At 37.7% G+C, this 25,228-nt stretch overlaps 1 protein-coding gene across 1 annotated transcript in view; it reads right to left on the reverse strand.

The window, feature by feature from the left end:
* The window catches only part of LOC126255514 (tyrosine-protein phosphatase non-receptor type 13-like), a 245,893-nt gene that overhangs the window by 100,458 nt on the left and 120,207 nt on the right, over nucleotides 1–25,228 (reverse strand). Inside the window, exons 5-7 of the mRNA XM_049955401.1 lie at nucleotides 12,843–12,941; nucleotides 8,527–8,729; nucleotides 4,299–4,437 (exon numbers count right to left, since the gene is read on the reverse strand). Coding sequence (XP_049811358.1) covers nucleotides 4,299–4,437; nucleotides 8,527–8,729; nucleotides 12,843–12,941 — 441 coding nt within the window. The remainder of the gene's footprint in view (nucleotides 1–4,298; nucleotides 4,438–8,526; nucleotides 8,730–12,842; nucleotides 12,942–25,228) is intronic.

Consider the following 25,228-nt stretch of genomic DNA (forward strand, 5'->3'; position numbering starts at 1 on the left):
CTATTTTACGTAACATTGTGCATCTTGTATGTATATTCTTTGTATTATGTTTTTCTTGAAATGAAAACGAAGTAAATATTCCAGAATTCGAATCAAAAACAGCTGCCAACATGAGTAACGTAGAAGTAAATATCCTCGGAGTACTGAAGCAACTTAAATCACTTAATAAAAGCAAATCTTCTGGTCCAGACTGTATACCAATTAGGTTCCTTTCAGAGTATGCTGATGCATTATCTCCATACTTAACAATAATATACAACCGTCTGCTCGACAAAAGATCATACCCAAAGACTGGAAAGTTGCACCGGTCACACCAATATTAAAGAAAGGTAGTATGAGTAATCCACTAAATTACAGGCCCATATCATTAACATCGATATGCAGCAGGATTTTGGAACATATGTTGTGTTCGAACATAATGAATTACCTCAAAGAAAACTACAGTCAACATGGGTTTAGGAAACATCATTCCTGTGAAACACAACTAGCTCTGTATTCACATGAAGTGTTGAGTGCTATTGACAAGGGATTTCAGATCGATTCCGTATTTCTGGATTTGCAGAAGGCTTCTGACACTGTACCACACAAGTGGCTCGTAGTGAAATTGCGTTCTTATGGAATATCGTCTCAGTTATGTGATTGGATTTGTGATTTCCTGTCAGAGAGGTCACAGTTCGTAGTAATTAACAGAAAGTCATCCAGTAAAACAGAAGCGATTTCTGGCATTCCCCAAGGTAGTGTTATAGGCCCTTTGCTGTTTCTTATCTATATATATGATTTGGGAGACAATCGGAGCGGCTGTCTTTGATTGTTTACAGCTGACGCTGTCATTTATCGACTAATAAAGTCATCAGAAGATCAAAACAAACTGCAACATGATTTAGGAAAAATATCTGAATGGTGCGAAAAGTGGCAGTTGACTCTAAATAAAGAAAAGTGTGAGGTCATCCACATGAGTGAGTGCTAAAAGGAACTTGTTAAACTTCATTTACACGATATATCATTCGAATCTGAAAGCTGTAAATTAAACCAAATACCTAGATATTACAATTATGAACAACTTAAATCGGAAAGAGCACATAGAAAATGTTGTGGGGAAGGCTAACCAAAGACTGTGTTTTATTGCTAGGACACTTAGAAAATGTAACAGACCTACTGTGGAAACTGCCTACACTACACTTGTCCGTCCTCTTTTAGAATACTGCTGCGCAGTGTGGGAACCTTACCAGATAGGACTGATGGAGTACATCAAAAAAGTTCAAAGAAAGGCAGCATGTTATGTATTATCACGAAACATGGGAGAGAGTGTCACAGAAATGATACAGGATTTGGGCTGGAAACCATTAAAAGAGAGGCATTTTTCGTTGCGACAAAATCTTCTCACGAAATTCCAATCACCAACTTTTTCCTCCAAATGCGAAAATATTTTTTTGACACTGATCTACTTAGGGAGGAACGATTACCACGATAAAATAAGGGAAATCAGAGCTCGTACAGAAAGATATAGGTGTTCATTCTTCCCGCGCGCTATATGAGATTGGAGTAATAGAGAATTGTGAAAGTGGTTCAATGAACCCTCTGCCAGGCACTTAAATGTGATTTGCAGCGTATCCCTGTAGATGTAGATGTAATTTTGTTTACCTTGTATCTATAAGGTTTGCAGTATTGTTTGCTTTTCTTCTTTTTTTACCCGTACAATGTTCTATATTTCAACCAGTCATAATATTACAGTATAAGCTTTGCACATAATGTAATTTAACAGGACCAAATAAAAATCAATTAAGCACATTTAAAGAAATCTTTTGTTGAAAGACCTCTACCATGATATTTCAATCAATTTGCTAGGTGTGTGGTGAGTCAACACTGCACTAAAAATCATTTTTGCAGGTCACTAGCAGTTTTGTAAGCACCAGTAAACATTGAAGAAACACTAATGCAGTTGTTAGCCAATAGATCATGCCAAAACAACATTAATGAAAGAACATTTAAAAGTGGTACCTAAGGCAATGATAGAGATGACAGAAAAAATGCTACACACAACCATATCATTAGTTTCACAGATCTTGAATTAAGATCTAAACAGACTAAAGCCGTGTGTAATGTTTTCCCAACATGGTCAGACTTGGGAGCACATGTAGTGTCAAGTTGAGTCTTGTCAGAACCTCTATCCACAACTGATAGTAATGAGAAATTTTACACAAGATTATCACTAGTGATGAGATTTGGTGTACCACCTCCTGTCCTCAAACAAAAGTGAATATCCTAAATGGGCTGGGAAACACTTCAAGATTGAAAAATTTAACACTTATAAGTCAATAGAGAAGACTTTCAGAATTTGACGAGGAAGATCATATTGATAATGTTCTTGGGTAACTGATGTTCTTCACAAAGAATTTATGTCTCCAGGTAGAGCAGTACATATAGAATTCACACAAAATGTTAAAATACTTGTTATCTTGATTCAGATGAGTTTGCCCAGATTTTCTGATCTTTCCCCTATTACACAGATGCCTCAGCTCACTCAGGAGCAATTAATCACTTGCACCTCTTGAGGAAACTGAAAAGTATAGCACCAGAACAATACCTTCTAATTGTGTACTATGCAATGTTCCACAGCCACATCAGTTATGGGCTGTTGTTGTGGGGCCATTCTGCAGGCTGCAAGAATGTGCTTTTACTGCAAAAGAAAGCAATGAGGATCATTACTTCAAACAAAAAAACAGACCACTGTAAACCAGTTTTCACCAGGTTAGGAGTTCTGACTGTTTATAGCCAGTATATATTGAACTGCCTCTTCCACATAAAGAGAAACCATGATATTTCCAGAAAGAGAAATGAAGTCCAGAAATACAGCACTCGCAACAAAGACAGTATCAACACGCCAAGGTGTCGATTAGCAAAGACACAAAACAGCTTCCCAATGGTGGCCCTAAAATTGTTTAATGCTCTACCTGATCACATTCCGTCTTTAGCATGGGAGCAATTTAAAACTACTATTTTGTGTAAGCTAAAAGAGCAACCCTTCTACAGTATTCAAGAATTCTTCTCTAGTAATAGCATAGTGTTTACTTGAGCTGCAGATCAGTTCCATAACTCCAACAGTAAACATTATATTTAATTTCATTACATACTTTTATCTATTTTATAGTTGTGATATTATTGTAATCTAATTTATAACTTAAATATGTCTTGCAGTATTAAATTACTTTCATAGTAAGTTGTATTCATGTATTTTGATAATGTCGTATCTTGACACTGTCTGTCCAGCTGTGGCTGGTGAATGACATAGAATTTGTAATAAAGGTAATAATAATAATAATAATAATAATAATAATAATAATAATAATAATAATGTTACTTGCTGAAACGCAAGTCTCCATAACTACATCATCCATATTTCGATCCAATTCAACACAAATTGTAAGGATGATTCATGTAAGCATATGGTGGGATTGTAAACTTGTGTTAAGCAATGGATTGCATCAAATGAATGCAATTTTGAGGAAATACAGATTCATAATTCTTAGGCCTTTGATTTTGAATTAGTTATTGCCTTAGCACAGGAAATTGTGGACAGCACTGTGTATATGCACTATAGTAGCAATAAATACCGGGCGATCAAAAAGTCAGTATAAATTTGAAAACTTAATAAACCACGGAATAATGTAGATAGAGTGGTAAAAATTGCCACACATGCATGGAATGACATTGGGTTTTATTAGAAACAAAAAAATACAAAGTATTGCTAGACGTGTGAAAGATCTCTTGCGCGCGTCAGTTGGTGATGATATGATCGTGTGCTCAGTCGCCACTTTCGTCATGCTTGGCCTCTCAGATCCCCAGACCTCAGTCCGTGCGACTATTGGCTTTGGGGTTACCTGAAGTCGTAAGTGTATCGTGATCGACCGACATCTCTAGGGATGCTGAAGACAACATCCGACACCAGTGCCTCACCATAACTCCGGACATGCTTTACAGTGCTGTTCACAACATTATTCCTCGACTATAGCTATTGTTGAGGAATGATGGTAGACATATTGAGCATTTCCTGTAAAGAACATCATCTTTGCTTTCTCTTACTTTGTTATGCTAATTATTGCTATTCTGATTAGATGAAGCACCATCTGTCGGACATTTTTTGAACGTTTGTATTTTTTGGTTCTAATAAAACCCCATGTTATTCCAAGCATGTATGTCAATTTGTACCTCTCTATCTACATTATTCTGTGATTTATTCCCTTTTCAAATCTATACTGACTTTTTGATCACCTGGTATATCTTTAAAAATTATACTGTACCTGCTGTGTGTAATCTCCAAATTCTGCCTGCAGTGCAAGTCCTGCCATAGAGATGTGAGTCTTCAGATCACAAACTAATTGCTGCTCAAGGAGATTTCTTCGAAGCTGCAAGTACAGCATATGCTTCATCGACCAGCTCCTGCAAAAGAAAATTTTATTTGATCACCCGTGCATTTACTTCATACCTTAGTGTAAGGCACAAAAAGAAGACTGCTATACATTTCACATTTCAGCCTAAAGGCCTTCTTGTAAAGTAGCAAACACATGCACATTCATGCAAGCACAACTCACACAAATGTGTCCACTGTCTCTGGCCACTGAGGCCAAACATATAAACTGTGCCTGATGGGAGACACAATCCATGTGTGGGGGGAGGGGGGGGGGGTTAAGGGAGAGGGGGTGCCAGGGATGGGGAAAGAATAGCAGGATAGGAGATACAGATGGGAGAGCATGTAGTGCTGTTTGTGGAAGCATGTAGGGATGTGGTGGGGACACAGTAGGGCTGCTTGGTGCAGGAGATTTAAGGGGAACTGGAGGGTCAGTAGCAGGAAGGAACAAAAAAGGAGGGAAGTGACGGAGAGGGCAAAAAGAAACTTGATGGTGTGTTGGTGGAGGAGAAAGCTGTGTAGTGCTTGAGTGAGAGCAGGAATGCACTTTGTGTTGGGCAGCGTGTTCAGCAACTGGGTGTCTAGCTTGGCTACAGTTTGTCAGTGGCTGTTCATGTGGACAGACAGCTTGTTGGTTGTCATTCCTATGTAGAAAGCAGCTTAGTTTGTAGATCACAAGACTGCTTTTACAGTTAGTCTTACCTTGGAGGGGTTAGGTGATGCCTGGACTGGACTGGAGTATTTGGTGCACCTAGCTGCCCCACCCCATCCCCAAAATGTCCCTGCATGCTCCAACAGACAACATCACGCCCTTCCCTACCCCTATTTCCTATCCTGCTATCCCTCCCACCTCCCCACCCCAGCCTTCTCCTTGTCCCCACCACCAATGGATTACTTCTCCCACCACGTGCAGTTACTTGCAATCTGGCCTCAGTGGCAAGAGACAGCAGTCATATGGGTGGCAGTTATGCTTGCATGAATATATGTGTGTTTTCTACTTTAGAAGCAGGCCTTTGGCCAAAAGCACAAATGTATAGCAGTCTTTTTGTCATGCCTGTCTATCACTCAACATCTCCTCTAAATGATGAATAGCAATCGATCCTTTTCATAAAATTGTCATTATTCCATCCTTGATTTTCAATTTTCTGATTTCCTTGTGACAGTTATTCATCCCCTCTCCAGACTCCCCCCCCCCCCCCCCCCCCACTGAGTTGTTATTGAGAAGTTTCACAATAGTTACATATCTGCTAGCAGCATATTGAAGGTTTTCTTGCTTTACTAATACTCTACAGCTTCCATTTTGAACTTCATATGACAACCATTATTTTTATAATGTACTATGAAAAATAATATACAAGATGTAATAGGTATAAGTGCAGATACTTTCATATGTGGTACCTTAATATGTACACACACCAGTGTGTCAGTTGTTTTTTCTCTGCATCAAACAGTCTTTCCACAAACATGTCACAAACTTTATGACTTGATGCTTTCTTCATTTAACTGGACCACTAAGAGGACTAAGCCTTTAGGTACAGACATACCATTTTGTGTCCATGTGTCTACACTTCCAATACCTAATGTGCTGTTCAAGGGAAAATAAGCATTAATGGCTTGCATAAGTCTGTAGGCTTCCACGGGCAATGTCATTTTGGATTAAACAATTTTGAGTATTGGGTTGAGTCATTGTATGCTACTAAAACAACCAAATTGCCAATGTTACAACTGACTCAACCTTGAAGTGGACTGCAGTAGATCGGTTCAAATGTCAGCAACTTAGTTGTTTTAGTAGTTTATAATGATGTGGCCAAATACCCGAAATTATTTTATCCGAAATTAATGGCATGCTCGTGTCACATGTACTTGGGGGTACCACCCAAACTAAACAAGTACTGCTCCTAATGGTTATAATTATTAGTCTGCAAATAAAGTAACACTGGTGTAATGTTGTTCAGTACACCATCTTCAGTCACAAGTAGAAATATCTGCACCTATATCTGTTACACTCTGCATACCTCAAGATCCCTGGAAGGATTTATACATAATGTCCAAAGCAGTCAAGTTGCATTTTTTGAAATATTGCTACCTCAGTTTCAACTGAAAATGTTAGAAATTATAAAACAGTTCTAATGCTTAAGTAATATATTTTCACACAAACTACAAGGAGATCCTTTACAGCATGTCTCACAAAGAGATCACCAACTATGAAGTAAAATAAATGGTAATGATAAATGATAGACAGTTGCACAGAGTGAAGTCCTTTTGGGAACGTCATAAAAATTGGATATAAAATGTCATTCTTCATTCAAAATTTCTGTCACAGTTTTGTGTATATTATACAAGTGACTAGCATTACGCATAGCCATTCATTTTCAAACCAGCTCTGCACAACATAACAGTATTAGGAAAACATGTAATGAAACAACATTAACATGATATAACTAAAACAGTTCATAGCGCAGTTAACATTTTTTGATTTTAACATACCTGCAGTAAGATGCTTATCAGTGCAAAACATCACTGACATACTCGGGTAACAGATGTGGTGGTAATCATATTACAGCACGATACTTTTGATAGGGGAAACAGTACTGACTGTGTGTACTACAAACAAGTTCCCATCAAGTCAACAGGTGTCGCTAATTTCCTGCTCTCTACCTACGCACATTGTCTGTGGCCAATAGTATGTTAGAGTCACAATTTAATGAAACAAGTGACACCTGTTGAGTTGATGTGAACTTGTTTGTAGTACCTGCAGTTAGTACTATTTCATTTGCTGAAAGTATCATGCTGTCATATGATTATCACCACATCTGTTATATGACTGTGTTATGTTAACCGAGTATGTCGGTAATGTTTTCTATTGGTAAGCACTTTACAGCAGGTATGTTAAAATCATAAAATGTTAATTGTGCTATTTAGAACTGTTCAAGTTATATCATGATAATGTTATTTCATTACATGCTTTCCTAATAGTGCAATGTTCTGTACGTGTGGTTTGAAAATGAATGGCTGCATTCAAAACTAGTCACCAATATAAAATACACCCGGCTGTGACATATTTATAGACAGAATTATCAAATCTAAGTAGTTGGTCCCTTCCCAACGAAATGTTGGAACAGCATATATACTTGGATATAAAAGGATTAGTTCCAAATGTCACTAATTATGGCATGGGATGCTGTTATCACTGCAAACAGTTCAAGAATGAAGCTATATTTATTTACGATATTTATTTATATTGTGAGCAAATCATGTGGATGTGAAATGAGTGAATAAAGAGTGGTGCATCTGTCCTACAACACGCTACGTGTTCACACCAAATGTTTTTCAATATGTGCACTTTGTAGAACATTGAACTGATGCAAACAAATTCATTAATGGATATCCTTAGATTATGGTGAATAACTGCAATAGACATCACTCTTTCATTGTTTCATATGACTGCATCCAGGGCCACCTATCATAGGCACTTGGAATTAAATTTTACATTTTGTATCTATTTTTTATGGAGTCCTAATAACGAGACCTCTCCCGGAAATATTTATGTCACTCACTGCACCCAGTTATTTCTTTTCATAGACACTATGCCCCTTGTGAAACATACTGTATGTGCATACTTCCACTCCAAGTTAGTAACTTCTTATTTCAGTCAGGACTGTAGAAAACAAAATATACAAAGTATATATATTAATGTAAGACAGAGATTAGCATAGTACAAATACAGAAGTCTATAACATTGATTCTCTGCAACATTCTCATGGTTTCACTTATGGAATACATGTAAAATGTTGTAAATGTGCATAGCATTAATGTTAATCAAACTAAATAGGAAGGAACACAAATTATTCTTGCTGCCTCTAATAAAAATATAATTTGTATGACCGTCAAAACACTGAGGAACAGTTAACTAAAGGTACTGTTATTGCTATGAATGTAAAATGATAACAATCAAACGATTGATAGAAAAAGCCATGGAGTGTATAGTAAATACTGGACTACTGTTAACCAGAGAATTAATTAGTAATGTTTCATCATAAACAGCCTCCATACATTTCCTTCAGATAAATATTTCATATGACCATACAACATAGTTTCACATCAGAATAACAATGAATTACCTGAACCCCCGGAGGCTTGGTAAGAAAAATTTTATGCGCAGGTACAATGTGAGGCTGCATGATGGAAGGGAATCTCTTCCCCAAGCTGGAGGGGCAACTTTCCGAAGGTGTGTGTTTTTCTCCAGAAAAACAAAGTCACCACCTAGCAAAGCAGCCAGCCCTAGAGTGAAGTTCTCTCTTAATTTCTCACTTCGCACCACAGCCTAAGGAAAAGCATAAAATTATATTTAGACTGAAAACAACTTCACAAGCTAAAACTTTTAATCTGAAATACAGCAAGACAGCAAAAAAAGTTAGAAATTTCCATCAGTATCAGTCATTGCTCTTAAGTTAAAATGTCATTCTAACAAGTTAACTGCTGTTTACATCACACATAAGTTAACCATTATGACCAATTATCTAATAACAAAATGGTTCACATTCAATATGCAAAACAGTTACAATTCACCATGGCATGTATTTAAACAAGAATAACAGAGCACATGGGAACAACCCAGGATAAGCATAATAAAGTATGAATTATTTCACACTGAAAATGATTGAAGAGAACTTTGAATTTTTATTCATCAGGCAGACGGCAGAATTTATAAGGGATAGTCAAATGAAAAACAGACAGATAGAAAAAAGTTTGCAAAATGTTTATTATTTCAAAAGTAATTGCTGTAACTGTTAACACATTTATCCCACTGTGAGAGAAGATGGTCAATGGCTTGATGGAAAAAAGTTTGCAGTTGCCTATGGAACCATGATTCTATCTAGGCACAAACCTCTTCATCTGAAGCAAATCACAACCACACATGTCTTTCTTCAGGGCTCTAAAAATATGGAAATCGCATGGGGAGAGATTGAGACTATATGGAGGAAGTGTAAGGGCCCAGTGAAACGTCTGCTGTGTAGTCAAAACACTCTTGGCAACATGTGGGTAGGCATTAACCATAAACAGAATTATGCCATCCGTCAACATTTCTGGGCATTTGGTGTTGATGGTGTGCTTCAGTTTTTGTGAAGTGTTCATGTACAGCTGTGCATTAACTGTAGCACCAGGTTCCAGAAAGTCAGACAGTAGTGGGCACTTGCACTCAGAGAAAAGGGTCATCATGATTTTCCCAGAGTTGGTGTGCCTGTGCCTTTAACTACGCTGCAGAAGTTTCATTGGAAAGCTCTTACATATCCTCCACACAGTCCTGATCTCTCCTCATACAATTTCCATATTTTTAGAGCCCTGAAGAATGACGTTCATGGCTGTTGATTTGCTTCAGTTGAAGAGGTGCATGCCTGGGTACAATCATGGTTCCATAGGAAACCACAAATCTTTCCATGAAGGCACTGTTTATTTTGTCTCACCGTGTGATAAATATGTTAACAGTTATGGTTATTACTTGTGAAATAATAAACAGTTTACTTACTTTTTTTCCATCTGTCTCATTTTCATATGACTGCCCCTTATACAAGTACTTGGTATGTTGTCGAAGTATTTAAGAAGAAATTAAAAGAATTTCTGAATGACAACTCCTTCTACTCCACAGAGGGGTTTTTAGATATAAATTAAGAAAAAAAAAATTATGAAAAAAAATTAAAAAACAACAACAAAATAAAAAAGTTGTTATATTAACTTAATTATGTTGTTAAATTAACTTAATTATGTCATGTATTGGAAAATTTGACTCTTTCCACATCATTACGAAATATCGTATTCATGATCCATGGAACTAGTATTAATCTAATCTAATCTAATCTGGTAGACAGAGTTGTAGTTGGAGTCGCAAATGATGGCAGCCACGTTTAGGCCGCTTCTGTGCACTTACATCATACATTCTTGGACAGCCAATGAGCATTCAGTGATGTTCTGAGGGCTCTACTGCGAGGCTTGCAGACAACCAAAGCATTAAACGTTATTTTGAGAATTTTATTCCATTTGTCGCAGTAGTGGTAAGTCACAAATTCTACAAAAGCAAGTGAGAGACATAATTTGCAGGATACACGCTTCTTCAAGAGGAAAGCACATGTATGCAGGTACTGTAACTATCACTTGGAACCAGCAACAATTCAAAACCCATCTATGCCTGGACTTGGGTGAACTGCCATCATTCATCAATTAGACTATATACATCTATGCACAGGTCACAAAATTTATGCATCTTGCCTACCTTGCAGTGAGTGGCAATTCAGATGAGTTCCAAATGTTTCGTATCAGGCAAACTTGAGGACCAGAAAATCAAATGGAATTTATCATCGCAAAATTTTTGTTCTTGTGCAAATTAAAAGCAGTAATTGAGACAGACTGTGAAATAGTTCTGGACAGTAATAACTGCATTACTGAATGGCCAACACATAATTAAAATCATTGCAAAGCAGATCTACTGCTATAATTCAGCATTTTTTGTGAGAAATATAAGGACAAGACAGAAGATATAAGGTCACATACAAGAGCACAGAACTGCTTTTCCTTCCTTCCATTAGTGAGTGGAACATGGAAGAGGTTGGCTAGTAATTGTATGAAATATCTCTGCCAAATGGCCAGTTCCCTGCATAATGTGTGGGTGACAAATACCTTGTTGTGAACTGGCATATTCACCAGAATGCATCTTTTTGCTACATTATGTTATAAGCTTTCATATCTACACCTGTGTATACTAGATGGGCCATAAGTTAGTTTTCAAAAACATGTCTGGTGCAGTAACGCTAAAAAAATGAAAATACAAAATTATTATCAATGCAGACATAAATGAACCTACAACAGGTGTTCAAACTGGTTCCCATGCTGTTCTAAGCAAATACTGCATCTCTTCAACACTGATTTACAAATTTTGTTGCAAATTTTCCAGTAATGCAGGTTTTTAAATTCTGGTAGAATTTGTTCCTTCAAATATTCTACAATACGAATCTTGGTGAAATAAACTTCATTTTTTAGTACATCCCAGACTGAAAAACTTGTACAGTAGATGGGATATCTGGGAATCATGGAGGTCATTCAGCAGCACCCTGTATGACAACACATTCACCAATGTTTTCATTTTGAATGTCATTCACAGTAACTCCCTAATGCAGAGGTGCTCCATCTTTTTACCATATAAACTTTTCCTTTATCAGGCGCAGTGTTCAAAAAGTTGACTATTTTCCAGTTCTAACATTTACTGCACAATATCTAGGTAATTTATAGAATTGACAGTACAGTTAAAAAGTAAGACCCAAATACCCCACTGCTGAAAAGTTTTGCCTATACACCCATGCCAAGAGAGTTTAACTCCATCACATTGCGGGGATTCATAGAATCTCTGTAGACACAGCTGTGTCTCTTTATTCTGCAATTCACCTTAACAGTCACTTTGTTGCTCCAAGCAATGCTTTTGTAGAACTTAAGATCGGCTTCTAGTCAGATTGTGTACAACTCAGAGAATTCCATACGTCTCCCCAGATCATCTTCATTTAGGCCTTGAACTAAATTAGTCCTATATGCACTCAATTCAGCTTTTTCTGAATCCTTGGCAAGCTCTTTCTTGCTATTCCATACTCCTTGGCCAATCTGCTTTGAGATTGAAAAAAAACATCATGCAACAAGTTGAAAGATTCTTGCCTGTAGTAAAAGACTTTGGGTCAGCAGTGGAGCTTCCTTGTTAGAGTAGGCCAGTCTCCCCAAATCTTAAATTTAATTTGAAAATACCTCATCAAGAGTGAGGTTTGATGTCTGGAAAATGTTCCACAAACAAATCACAAACATCACTGTAATTATAGTGCCATGTTCCACCATGTCTGCAAGACATATACATCATGTTCTGTAGCCAACTTTCCATTTATTGTTTCTCAGGTAACAACAAACAACATAACCTCAAACTGACTTATGGGTGCTACACACTAGTCATGTTCACAACTGACTCCACTGCACTAGATGAAACAAAGTCTAAGGATTGCTAGTGACAACCAACTTATGGCCAACAATGTAGAATAGAATAGAACAAAGTAGAATAGAATACAATATGTTTCTTATCGCAAGATGATTGTCTCCTTATCACAAGATGACTGACTTTAAATACATAATTTCTTTTCAATTTTTTCACTATCTTTGAAATCTCTCACAGAACTGTGCTGCAATGGTGAAAACGATATTTGATAAGAAGCTCTCAGTTCTCTTTATAATGTTGTGTTCAGACTGAAGATTTTAATTCTCCTTCCTTTCTATCACATTTAACATAATGCTCAAGTTCATAACACACAAACTTTTAACACAATTTGAAATATAACATAGTCGCAAATGCTCACATTTATTTGTACCTCATAAACATCAATATGCAACTATTCATTAGATGCAATAGGCTCACCTCAAAAACCTGGCCAGCTGTTGTCACATTTGAGTCACAAATGAGTTCAAGTTTTTGTCCATTAAGCAGAATTACTATCACCTTTCTCTTCTGAGGAACCTTTAATTTAAAAAAAAATAATGTTAAACATAATATCCACAGCAGAAAAATACAAAAATTGTTCTCGTGTAGAATTAGAGATGAAGAGAAATTATAAAAAAAAATGCTGTTACTACTTAGAAAGTCAGCAATACGTGTAGTTTTCTATATGTTTAATTAAAATGAACACAGACAATATGATTTCATACAACATCTTTTATAATAGTATTCTTTTTCTCTTTTTAGATGCAAGTGACTTCATGAAGTACCAGAAGTAGACATCATTGGACATAAACTACAGGAAAAATTTCTTGAGATACAGCTGGATAAAAGTTAAGATTGGGTTAACACACTAAAAAGTTATCATCAAGCTCCATTTGGCATGTGTTGCACTTAGAAGTATCTCTCTCAAAGAATTATCTTTTAGTGAAAAGCAGCTAAAGTAAATAAAGTATTTATTCAGCAGAAGGGAGCAGCTAGAACACACTAGACTCTCACTAATCCGGCTCTCAGTAGTCCGGCCTCTCAGTAATCTGGCGCACATCCAAAAACACATGCACAACAATGCTTAGTTAAACAATTCTTTATACAATGTATTTGAAATTGTAACTTTCTTTACAGTTCGGAATCATGTCTTTCAAAAGGAAACACGTTACGCTAGACCTCAAGCAGAAACTCGTTAGATAAGTTAAATTGAGGTTCTTCACAGAAAGCCATTGCTGCTGAGTTCAGTGTTGGATGAGCAACTATTTATGACATCAAAAAGAAAGATGATGTTATTCGACAGTACTCAGCACAAATGGATAGTGAGTTGGGAAAACGGAAGTTTCTGCGAAAGAGTGAGAATGAAAAACTGGACGTAGCTGTTTATGGATGGTTCATACAACAACGCGGTAAGGGATTCCAGTCAGTGGCCCAATTATAAAGGAAAAAACAGCTGCATTTAGCAAATGACCCGGCAGTAGTAACTTGTTTGCAGCGAGCAAAGGTTGGCTATCAAACTGGAAGAAATGACATGGTATTCGCAGCTGGCAGTGACCAAGGAAAGCCATTCAGCTAATGATAAGGATATGATGAGTTTGTAAGCAAGATATGGAAGATAACAGAGGAAAAAGATTTAACTGCTGATGCCTCGTATAATGCTGATCAAAAAGGACTCTTTTACAAGATGCTTCCTTCAAAAACATTAGCTGCGAACAAAGAGAAGGAAGCACATGGTTACAAGCAATGGAAACAGCACGTAACAGTAATGGTATGTTGTAATGCGAAGAGGACTCATAACTACCAGTTATGGTTATTGGAAAATCCCACCCATGTTGTTTTCAACACACTGACATAAATACTCCACCAGTACAATACTGCGCTCAGAAGAAAGCGTGGATGGACAGACAAATATTCTCTTGGTGGCTCCATGAAACTTTTGTTCCAGCTGTGACAAAAGAGCTAAAGAAGAACAAGCTTCCACTGAAAGCTATCCTTATAATTGACAATACTCCTAGTCATCCTTCAGATGTTTCTCTAAAGTCTGATGGTATACAAGCACTCTTTCTCCCACCCAATGTGACAACCCTAATTCAGCCGATGGACCAGGGAATTTTGGAATCAATTAAATGTCATCAACATTCACTTCTTGTCTCCTTGCTGAACGAAAGTGAAAATGACTCTATCAAGACTATGCCAAAGGCGTGGAAAGCAATTAACATACGTGATGTAGTATTCCAAGCAGCCGAAGCATGGGATAAAGTGGAGAGTGCTACCATAATGAAGAGCTGGAGACAACTGTAGCCATCCATTGATGCTGAGTTGGATCCGGTAGTGAGTGACAGTGATGAGCCAATCAATTCGGAATTATAAATTACTTTGTACACTGACATGTTCCACAACCTTCCAGGAGGAGAAGAAATTGATGATGAAGATGTTACTAAGTGGCTGAATGAGGAAAACTGTGATATGGACCAAACCTTAACAGATGAAGAAATAATCAAAAGCATGCAAGAAAGTAATGATGAAAGTGATGAAGAAAGGGACACAGGAGAAGAGAGCATGAATATTTCTCACACTGCTGGTGCTGAAATTGCCGAGGTCTTCCTGTAGTACATTATGCAACAACCAGATACATGCAGTACCGATGTAATGCTTGTAAAGCGGTTGCATGGTAAAGCATGCCACCATCGCATATCATCACTGTGACAGTTAAAAATTAGGGACATGTTTCATAGTGAGTGATACAACTGTATAACTATGTACGGTATATTGTACACTCAAGGACTAAGTTTTCTTTGAAAATTAATGTATTTTTGGTTTTAATAAAGTATATCCTCCATGTTTTAAAATTGTATCCTTTGGTTTAATAAAGTACAGTACACTATATTCCCTATGCTTTCAAAATCAATAAAAAACAAAATAAATGAATAAAATTAATTTCAGACACTCAATAATCCAGCACTTCCACTAATCCGGCACCCGTATGTGCCAGGAATGGCCAAATTAGTGAGAGTCTAGTGTATTATGTAAAGCAGATAACCACACATCTTGCAGAGGCCCCTAAGAATCTTGTGTGTGTGTGTGTGTGTGTGTGTGTGTGTGTGTGTGTGTGTGTGTGTGTATGCACTTTGGCTGAAAGTTATAATATGTAACAAGTCTTTTTATTGTGCCTCTCTGCATCTCAACAGGTCATCTTTATGGTGAGTAACAAGCTATCCTTTTCCTAATATTGTTGATATTCCATGCTGGAGTTTCCACTGTTTGAAAAATTATTTTCATGTAGACTCCACCTCCTTGTCTAAGTTATGGAGTTCAGTTATGTATGCTTGTCTAAAGGTCTTCAAACAAGTTCCCAGTTAACAAAAAACATGAAATCTGGAATTGCTACCAAATCAAAAAAATTAAAAAAGACCCCATTAGTCATTATACAAATTACCAGATTATCTATATGCACAGACTGCTAACTATATTACCCACAGCAATCCAAACAACTGATCATTTCTTGTGATGTGGCATACAGAAAAGCAATTTCACTTAACAAATGTGTTTGCAAGCAGTTTTGTTATGTCGCTAGTTTTTCTTGGCATCATATTGTGGCAAAACAATGACTAAAATTAAGAGACAGTCACTGAAATAAAATTTGTAACATCAGTGTACATCAAAGCAAAAAAGAAAATTTGACATCAGAGGACATCAAAGCAAAATTATTACTTCACAAGCTGCCATACTGTTACAGTTTCACAGTGGATAATATGAAGAAGGGGAAATGCCTGGCCATATAAATAAGATTTAATGTTTTCGTTTTCAGAGGTTTCCTTGCACAACTCCATTTCCTAATCCCAACAACAAAGAATCAGTGAGCAACAATGACATTTTGGGTGAGTATTCTCCACAATCAAGAAATTATTTAAGTGTGAAATCAGGTGATGTCACAGTATCATAATATACCATAGTATTATTCAATAACTGACTAGATAAATATCATGTTAAGTTCACCAGCATCTGACTACTGAAACCTTTTGGATACCTGACCTAAACCAAATCTATGTAAAGAGAAAAATTAATACTAATTTTGGGAATAAGAGAGACAAAGAAGGAGCCGATAAGTACTGGGGTGAGCTAGTGAACACCATGTGAAAAATCCATAGAAGAGATGATAAAATTTTAGGAGGTGATATAAACTAACAATTAGGCAGAGAAAAGAGATTCAGAGGAACGACAGGCCAATACCCCGAACACAGATTCACCTAACAGGAATGGCCAGAGAATTGTTGATCTGTGTTACCAGGACAATATGAGGGTAATATCAACTCACTTCAAGAAACAGACCAAAAAAAGCAATACGTAGAGATCACTGGTCAAATCCTTAGGTGAATATCAAATCAACCACATAGCAATTACACACAATAACCACAGAGGAATCATGAGTGCAAAAGTCAGAGGAGGGCAAACATAGACTCCGATCATTATCTCACCAGTCAAAATCATGCTGACACCAAATCGAATGAACAAGAAGACCATGGTTCTACCAAAGTTTGATATGATGAAATCAAAATCATCAACGATCAAAGATGACTGGGAGGGAGGGACAGCCATGACATGGGAAAAATTCAAAGAGAAGATGATTAGTAAAGCAAAAGAGAAAAATCCTCTAATCATAAAGAAGAGACATCTCTGGTGGAATGACACATGTGATAAAGCAGCTGAGAACAGGAAAATACATACAACAAATGGACAGCGACAACACAGAAGTTAATCTGGCAATGTACGTAGAGGCGAGAAAGCAAACAATAAGAGATATCAGGTGAGTCAAAAGTGAGTATGACAGGAATCAGTTAAAAGGAATCGAAGAGGATTTCTGAAACTATAACATGAGAGACTTCTACAAAACATTTAAAACCAGAATCACTGGATGCCAACCACAAAGTCTGTGTTTTAGGAAGAACGGTCAAGAACTAACACTGGGCAACAAAGAGAACTACAAGGCACTGGCAAAATATGTCAATGAACCATAGAATTGTCCTGAACTGGCTGAAAGAGTCCCAATGTGCTAAGAGAACTGTTAAGTTAAAAGAACTTACAAGAGACAAATCATGAAATTGAAAAATGGTGGAACTTCAAGGGAAAGTGGCATCATAGCTGAACTGCTAAAGGAAGTCGGGTCAAATACCACTAGAGAAATACCAAATTTCATACAAACCACATGAGAGACTGAAGTAAAGCACAACACTGGAAGTGTGCTGTTATATATCCTCTACACAAGAAAGGGGATAGTTCTGATGTTAACAATTACTGAGGGATAACTTTACTGTCACATACAAAACTATGTCACAGTGCCTGCCAGAAAGAACACAGTGCCAACTGGAAGACATGACAGGAGAATACAAAGGAGGCAGGTTTCAGACCTAGAGGATACTGTGGTGAAGAGATGTTCAATTTAAAGTCAGTCCTGAGACACCAGGTGATGAGAAGTGGAGAGACCATGTGCACCTTTGCAGATTTCAAAAAGGCACATGATTCTGTAGATGGACCATCACTAATCAAGAAATAGAAGAGAGGGGTCTTGATGAGAAAACAGTGAACATTATCAGACAGACATTAATGAACACCACATTTAAAATTAAATTTGTGGGTGAGTTATCACAGTCCTTCAAGATTAGAACGGGAGTGAGACTGGGTGATCGTATTTCACCACTACTAGTCAATATGCTATTACATACAATTGTCAGGGAACAGCAGAAAGAACTGAAGATACAGGGAGTTTACAAACCTGTCAGGCTAGGAAGGAAAACCAAAGAACCAGATACCGGCTGCTGGCAATACTGATAATCAGGAAATACTCACAGATAACACAGAAACTGTAGTAAGGCAAAGGGAGGTCCTGAAACACAAGGCTGAGAAGGTTGTTCTTCATATCTCCTTCAAGTAAACAGAATACATCTAAAATCAAAAAGATGCATCAAAAAAGATCACAATAAAGTATGGTGAGATCAACTAAGTTCATAAATTCATGTGTATATCTTGGGGAGACAATAAAGGCAAATGAGATAGAGAATGAAGCTCACAAGCAGAGAAATCAAATGATGAGTAGAAAATTCTGGAAGACTGGAAACACCTATAATAAATCATGTATATTATGTAACGTAAAAGTAAGACATTACTACACTGTCATCAATCCAGAAGCCTTTTATGCATCAGAAGCATTGGTCATGGATCAGATAGAAGCACAAGAAAATATTAAGAGACTAGAGAGAGAATCATAGGGCCAAACAAAACTGAAGTGGGCTACAGACCATGGAGTAGATGAGACCAAACTCATACCTAAAGGGGCCCCACACATGAGTGAAGGATTGAGGTGATCCTTCGGATGGGTGGCCAATTGCTTTGTAGATCGTGTATGTGTGGACAAACTGCAGTGATTGGTAATTGATCACATGGAAATTCCAGCCAATCTGGAGGATTGCATATGATTTGTGCTTCCAGTACAGCTGCTTGGTTGGTTATCAGTGATGTGTAGCAATGTGGTTGCAACTTGTTTCTCTAGTTATAAAGTGTGGTTGCACAGTTTTCATTCATTTTTCTTTGCCAAAATTGAGTAAGTACTTTACATCAGAATTAGTTATTTAAGGACCATGAACTGCTCTGAGGAGTGAACTGGAGTTGCCATTTATACAGGGTGGCCCAAAAAGGATGGTCACATTTTAAATAACTATAACTCCATCAGTTTTACAAATTAATTTTATTCAATTACGTAACTAAATGCTCCCAGGCACCCAATTACAAGAACTAACCACAAAAAATCATGTACGGAAAATGACTTCCGGAAGATGGTGTCCTTCCTCGGTGATGCATTCCACAAGTCTTTCCTCGAAATTTTCCATCACTTTCACTACTGTTTCTTCTTGAATTGCCATAATTTCCGCACTGATTGCCTCCTTCAGATCAATTAAGTTTCGGGGCTTCTGTACGTAGACTTTTGACTTTAGGTATCCCCAAAGAAAAAAATCACAGGCTGAGAGGTCAGGTGATCTCGCGGGCCAGTGGACATCTCCAAAACGCGAGATGATGTGGTGGGGGAACATCCGCCTTAAAACACACATGGAGTCATTGGCTGTGTGGGCCGTGGCCCCGTCCTGTTGAAACCAAATTCGATCTCGATTTACATGTAACTCTCGCAGTTTCGGCACCAAAAAGCTATGTAGCATGTTAACGTAACGTTTCGAGGTCACTGTGACTGTAGCGTTGTTCTCCTCAAAAAAATAAGGACCAACAATCCCCAATCTTGAAATTCCACACCAGACTGTTACCTTAGCACTATGAAGAGGCTTTTGGTGCAATTCTCTGGGATTATCTGCTGCCCAGTACCTGCAGTTTTGTTTATTGACATAGCCGTCTAAATGGAAATGGGCTTCATCTGACATAAGAAGCACAACATCATTATTAGAGTACAAGATGTCAAGCATTGATTCACAAAATCGTCTTCGCTGCTCAAAATCACAATCATACAGCTTTTGCGTGATCATAATTTTGTATGGGTGAAACTGTAACTCACGGCTTAAAATACGCTGCAACGAACTACGGCTGAGGCCTAAAGTTTGAGCACGACGCCTAGTGGAACGACGCGGGCTTTGCAGCACTGACGCTCTAACATCATCAATGTTCTGTGGAGTAACTGCCGTACGTGTACGCCCTGTAGATTTACCACTTTTGACAGACCCTGTTGTCCGGAACGCAGTCACCCAACGTGATATGGATCTGCGATCTGGAATGGGTCCATCACGCGCTACACCAAAACGTTGTCGAAACAATCGTTGCACAGTAATAAACGATTCATCATTTCTGAAAAACTGTTCCACAGCAAAAACACGATGCTCGACCGTCCACTGCGCCATCTCGTGGCAAACTGGGTGTAATGGCCGACTTGCAGACGGCCGGCAGTGGTCCCCCCTCCTCACCTTTCAATGGTACTACGCAGTTCAAATCCGACCATCCTTTTTGGGCCACCCAGTATTAAGAAGTAGTACAAAATACACCCTCTGATTCTGCACCAATTAGTGTTTTGAAGCTTGTGGTTTAGAAACAGGGTTGTGAGGATATTGTTGACAAGCAAAGGGAGGTTTATCTTTGTACAGAGCAAAGACTTCACTGCATTGTGTGTCATGATTGAATGTTGACATATCATTGTACCTTACTTTGTAAATAAATCTTTTGTACAACCGATCATTTGTATTATGTCACTAGGGCACTCATTGTCACCTGACAGGGAATGTTCCTTAAGAATCACAGTAATAGTCACAGTACAATGGGCTCCATATGATGATTTTGAGTTATTTATGAAACAATTACTTGCATTATTATAGTTTTTAGCTTCAAAATAGAGTGACATGCTGTAATATTAAGTGGACATTTCAATTTAAATGTTCAGTACAAATCTATTACACAGCTATACTCAAGTCCCTTATTTTATATACACTATGTGATCAAAAGTATCTGGACACCCCCAAAAACAAACTTTTTTCATATTAGGTACATTGTGCTGCCACCTGCTGCCACGTACTCCATATCAGCGACCTCAGTAGTCATTAGACATCGTGACAGAGCAGAATGCAGTACTCCGCAGAACTCAGAGTTTTCAAACGTGATCAGGTGATTGGGTGTCACTCGTGTCATGCATCTGTACGCGAGATTTCCACACTCCTAAACATCCCTAGGTCCACTGTTTCCAATGTGATAGTGAAGTGGAAATGTCAAGAGACACGTACAGCACAAAAACGTACAGGCCGATCTCATCTGTTGACTGACAGAGGCCGCTGACAGTTGAAGAGGGTCATAATGTGTAATAGGCAGACATCTATCCAGACCATCACACAGGAATTTCAAACTGCATCACGATCCACTACAAGTACTATGACAGTTCGGTGAGAGGTGAGAAAACTTGGATTTCATGGTTGAGCGGCTGCTCATAAGCCACACATCACACTGGTAAATGCCAAACGATGCCTCGCTTGGTGTAAGGAGCATAAACATTGAACAACTGAACAGTGGAAAAACGTGTGGAGTGATGAATCATGGTACACAATGTGGCGATCTGATGGCAGGGTGTGGATATGGCGAATGCCCGGTGAACATCATCTGCTAGCATGTGTAGTGCCAACAGTAAAAATTCGGAGGCGGTAGTGTTATGGCATGGTCATGTTTTTCATGGAGGGGGCTTGCACCCCTTGTTATTTTGCATGCCACTATCACAGCACAGACATGCATTGATGCCTTAAGCACCTTCTTGCTTCCCACTGTTGAAGAGCAATTCAGGGATGGCAATTTACCTTTCAGCACAATCGAGCACCTGTTCATAATGCACAGCATCTGGAGGAGTGGTTACATGACAGTAACATCTCTGTAATGGACTGGCCTGTACAGAGTCTTGACCTAAATCCTACAGAACACCTTTGGGATGTTTTGGAGCACCGACTTCATGCCAAGCCTCACCGACTGACGTCGATACCTCTCCTCAGTGCAGCACTCCATGAAGTACAGGCTGCCATTCCCCAATAAACCTTCCAGCACCTGATTGAACGTATGCCTAAGACAGTGGAAACTGTCATCAAGGTTGAGGGTGAGCGAACACCATATTGAATTCCAGTATTACCGATGGAGGGTGCCATGATCTTTTAAGTCATTTTCAGCCAGGTGTCTGGATACTTTTGATCACATAATGTAGTCTAACTCTCATATAATTTATAACAGAAGCTATGGTAATCGGCAGAGCTCCCATTAACAGTATTTCTATAGACACATCTCGATTGGAAAATAAACTGTGTAAATCCTTGTAGTTAAACAATAAGACCCATGAATGAAAAAGGAATTGAAGAGTAATAAATGAAAAACAAATTTTTGGAAAAATGAACACAATCCACTTGGATCAATGAAAAATGTAATATATTCTATAAAGTAAGCTACAGTTCCCAAGAAACACATTTCAAAACAAGTTTAATAAATTAAGATCCTCATTTTTTAATTTATCTTTGGCAAGTTTTGTGGGAATTCTGAGATCAATCATGACTGCTGCTAAATATAGCAGTTCACTTTTCACAGCAGAATTTCTCAACGAAGTTGCATCCATAATATTGGCCGGAATTGCTTGGCAAATCGCTCCTCTGAGGTAGGGTCAAGACAAATGACCCATTGCAGTGATATTGCATGCAACATATTGCTGCGATCCATCACTTGGATGTGGTGTCATTGGCATAGTACACGACATGGAGAATGTCAACTGAAACTGTATGGGCATATCAAGAGAATGCTGGTCATCCAACAAACTAAACAGATCTTGAAGTGCACAGAAAATCACATAAAGTGGATCACCAGAATCAGGAAAGACAACCACAGTGGCAGATACACATGACAGACAAAATATTTAAGCACAAAGTACTCATGTGGAAAGTGAGCCAAGAGGTCAAGAAATTCAAGACAGGAACAACTTGTTCATTCTATGAAGGGAAGAAAATGTGAAGTGAGAAGATGAAAGAAGTGTGGCGCCTGAGGAAATCTCACCTCAAGTAGACACTTTGTGTGGTCCTCTAGTGGCCAACATGAGTATTATAACAACAACAACAACAACAATAATAATAGTAATAATAATAAGATATATATTTAATTTGTTAGAAAGTGCAACAGTATTCCACATTTTCCTTCTGCACTGGTCACCACTCTACCCTTACCTACTAGCTTCTGCTCATCTCGTTTCTATATTTCTTCCGTATATGTTTACTGTAATTTGTTTCCCTTTAGCAGTCATTTTTACTCATCCATTACTCATTACTTACACTTATGAGAAGAGTTTTGGCTGGAAGACCAGCAACATACTAGACTTGATGAAAGAGCAAATACTTATTTAATAATACGGCAGCTTATGACAGCATTAAAAAATCAGCAGTGTGAAAATAAGAGAAATAAATGAACAATGGGCAAATTAAAAATATAAAGAAGTGAATAAATTCAAATTAAAAAAGTGTCTAGTGTGGCACATTACAGATTTCTTAATTGATTAATGATCAGTATGTGGAGATCCTACAGATACATTAGAGGGTTCAGAAAGTCTGAAGAAAGAACAAAATAAAGCCTTAAATCAGGCAAAATCTGGAGGAGCAGCTGAACCAGCTAAAGTGAATACATACAGAGATTCTCACATTTACATACACGTAACAGTACTGACACCCTACTAAACCTGTCAGTCGGTTTTACATCACCAGGAACATACATCCATAATGGCTGCAGTATACCCTCTGAAACTGTCAACGAGGTATAATGTTGAATACTGCAGTGACTAATGTCATTAAATTCTTGTCTTTCAGCACTGGAAAGCTCCTGAAGGCTGTGGACGGAAGCCAGTAAATAGGAAACAAAATTTAAAGTGAGGGAATAAATTGGAAGGAAAGTCACTTTGAAGAGAGACAGACTACAAGAAAGGGGTTGGTGGTAGGTAACAACAGGCAAAAAGTGACATTGAAACTCCTTCCTCTTTGGAGTGCCATTTCCTTACGGTAGACTGATGACCACTGTGGAGGATCCTTCTCTATTCTGAGATTTTGGTCAATTTATCTGGGACATTTAGTCACTCCCGAAAACCCTGCAATCATGAAACTGTACCTGTCATTTCAAAATATGTATTACATAGTGGCTATTAATTAAATATTTTTATCAACACAGTAAAGTATTTATCATTAACAACATGATCCATTCATGGGGGTCTTACCATGCAGCAGTTCATCCATAATTTAGAATATTTCAGCCTATTCATCACTGTGATTTTAATTTTCCAAGTTGCTACTGTGTACAGCAATACCAATAACTCAAAGTGCATTACAGTCAGTTCATGTGTGGTAAACTGAAGATGATGATTACATGTAAGATGTAGTGGTTTTTGAAATGCTAATCAATACTAGTTTCTCTCCCTTCAACATAATACTGTTTTCTTGTTTGCCAGCATCCCAGGTATTTGATTTTTCTGAGTTTTTCACCCATGTTGCCAATCATGTTGTCTGTTTTCTTCTTGCTAATGATCTTAATTTTAGACTGATATTAAGTTCAGACTGTTAGTGAAGCCATTCCTGTTAACAAGGAACTGAAGGACTTCTATATGTGCACCACTGATCTTGCTTCATCATCATCCAATTCTATTCAAAAGTAGCTTTAGTATGTAAGTTGAAGAATGGTGGAGCTAATATACATCCTTGCTAAACGCTTTTTAGAATTCTGATGTCATCTGGAACTCCATTTCCAACCTTTTTGTGGTTCATTTGATTACAGTACAGTTTTCCGATCATAATGATGTCTTTAGTTGTATTCTATGAGCTTAACTGTATCAAAAGGATGTGGTGTTTAGCATTGCCAAACACTTTTTTATAATGTACAAAGAAGGCAAAGGCATCTACTTGCTGGTTTAATTATTTTTGTACTAAGACCGTGACAGAAAACAACAGATACTTTGTTCTGCAACCACTCCTAAAATCAGACTCTGTTTAGCTGATGTTTTATAAATATTTTTCTCGATAGCCAAATGAGCAGCATTCTCTAGAACTGTAATTAGTTTCATGTTACATGGCTCCATTGTACAATAAACCTTAATGATGTGGAATGAGTCATATCTGAATTTCTTCAGAAACTAAAATACATGTTACATCACTCATAAGTGCACCGGATTTTCTTTAAAAAGTGAATGCACAAAAATGTGATCTCAAGTGATATACTATGTCATTCATTGTGCATCACAATAAAGATGTACTGTAGGCACCTGAGAAATGGGAATAATTTTTTGAAAGCTGTTT

This window comes from Schistocerca nitens, chromosome 1 (assembly GCF_023898315.1).
Source record: "Schistocerca nitens isolate TAMUIC-IGC-003100 chromosome 1, iqSchNite1.1, whole genome shotgun sequence".
Classification (NCBI taxonomy): Eukaryota; Metazoa; Arthropoda; class Insecta; order Orthoptera; family Acrididae; genus Schistocerca; species Schistocerca nitens.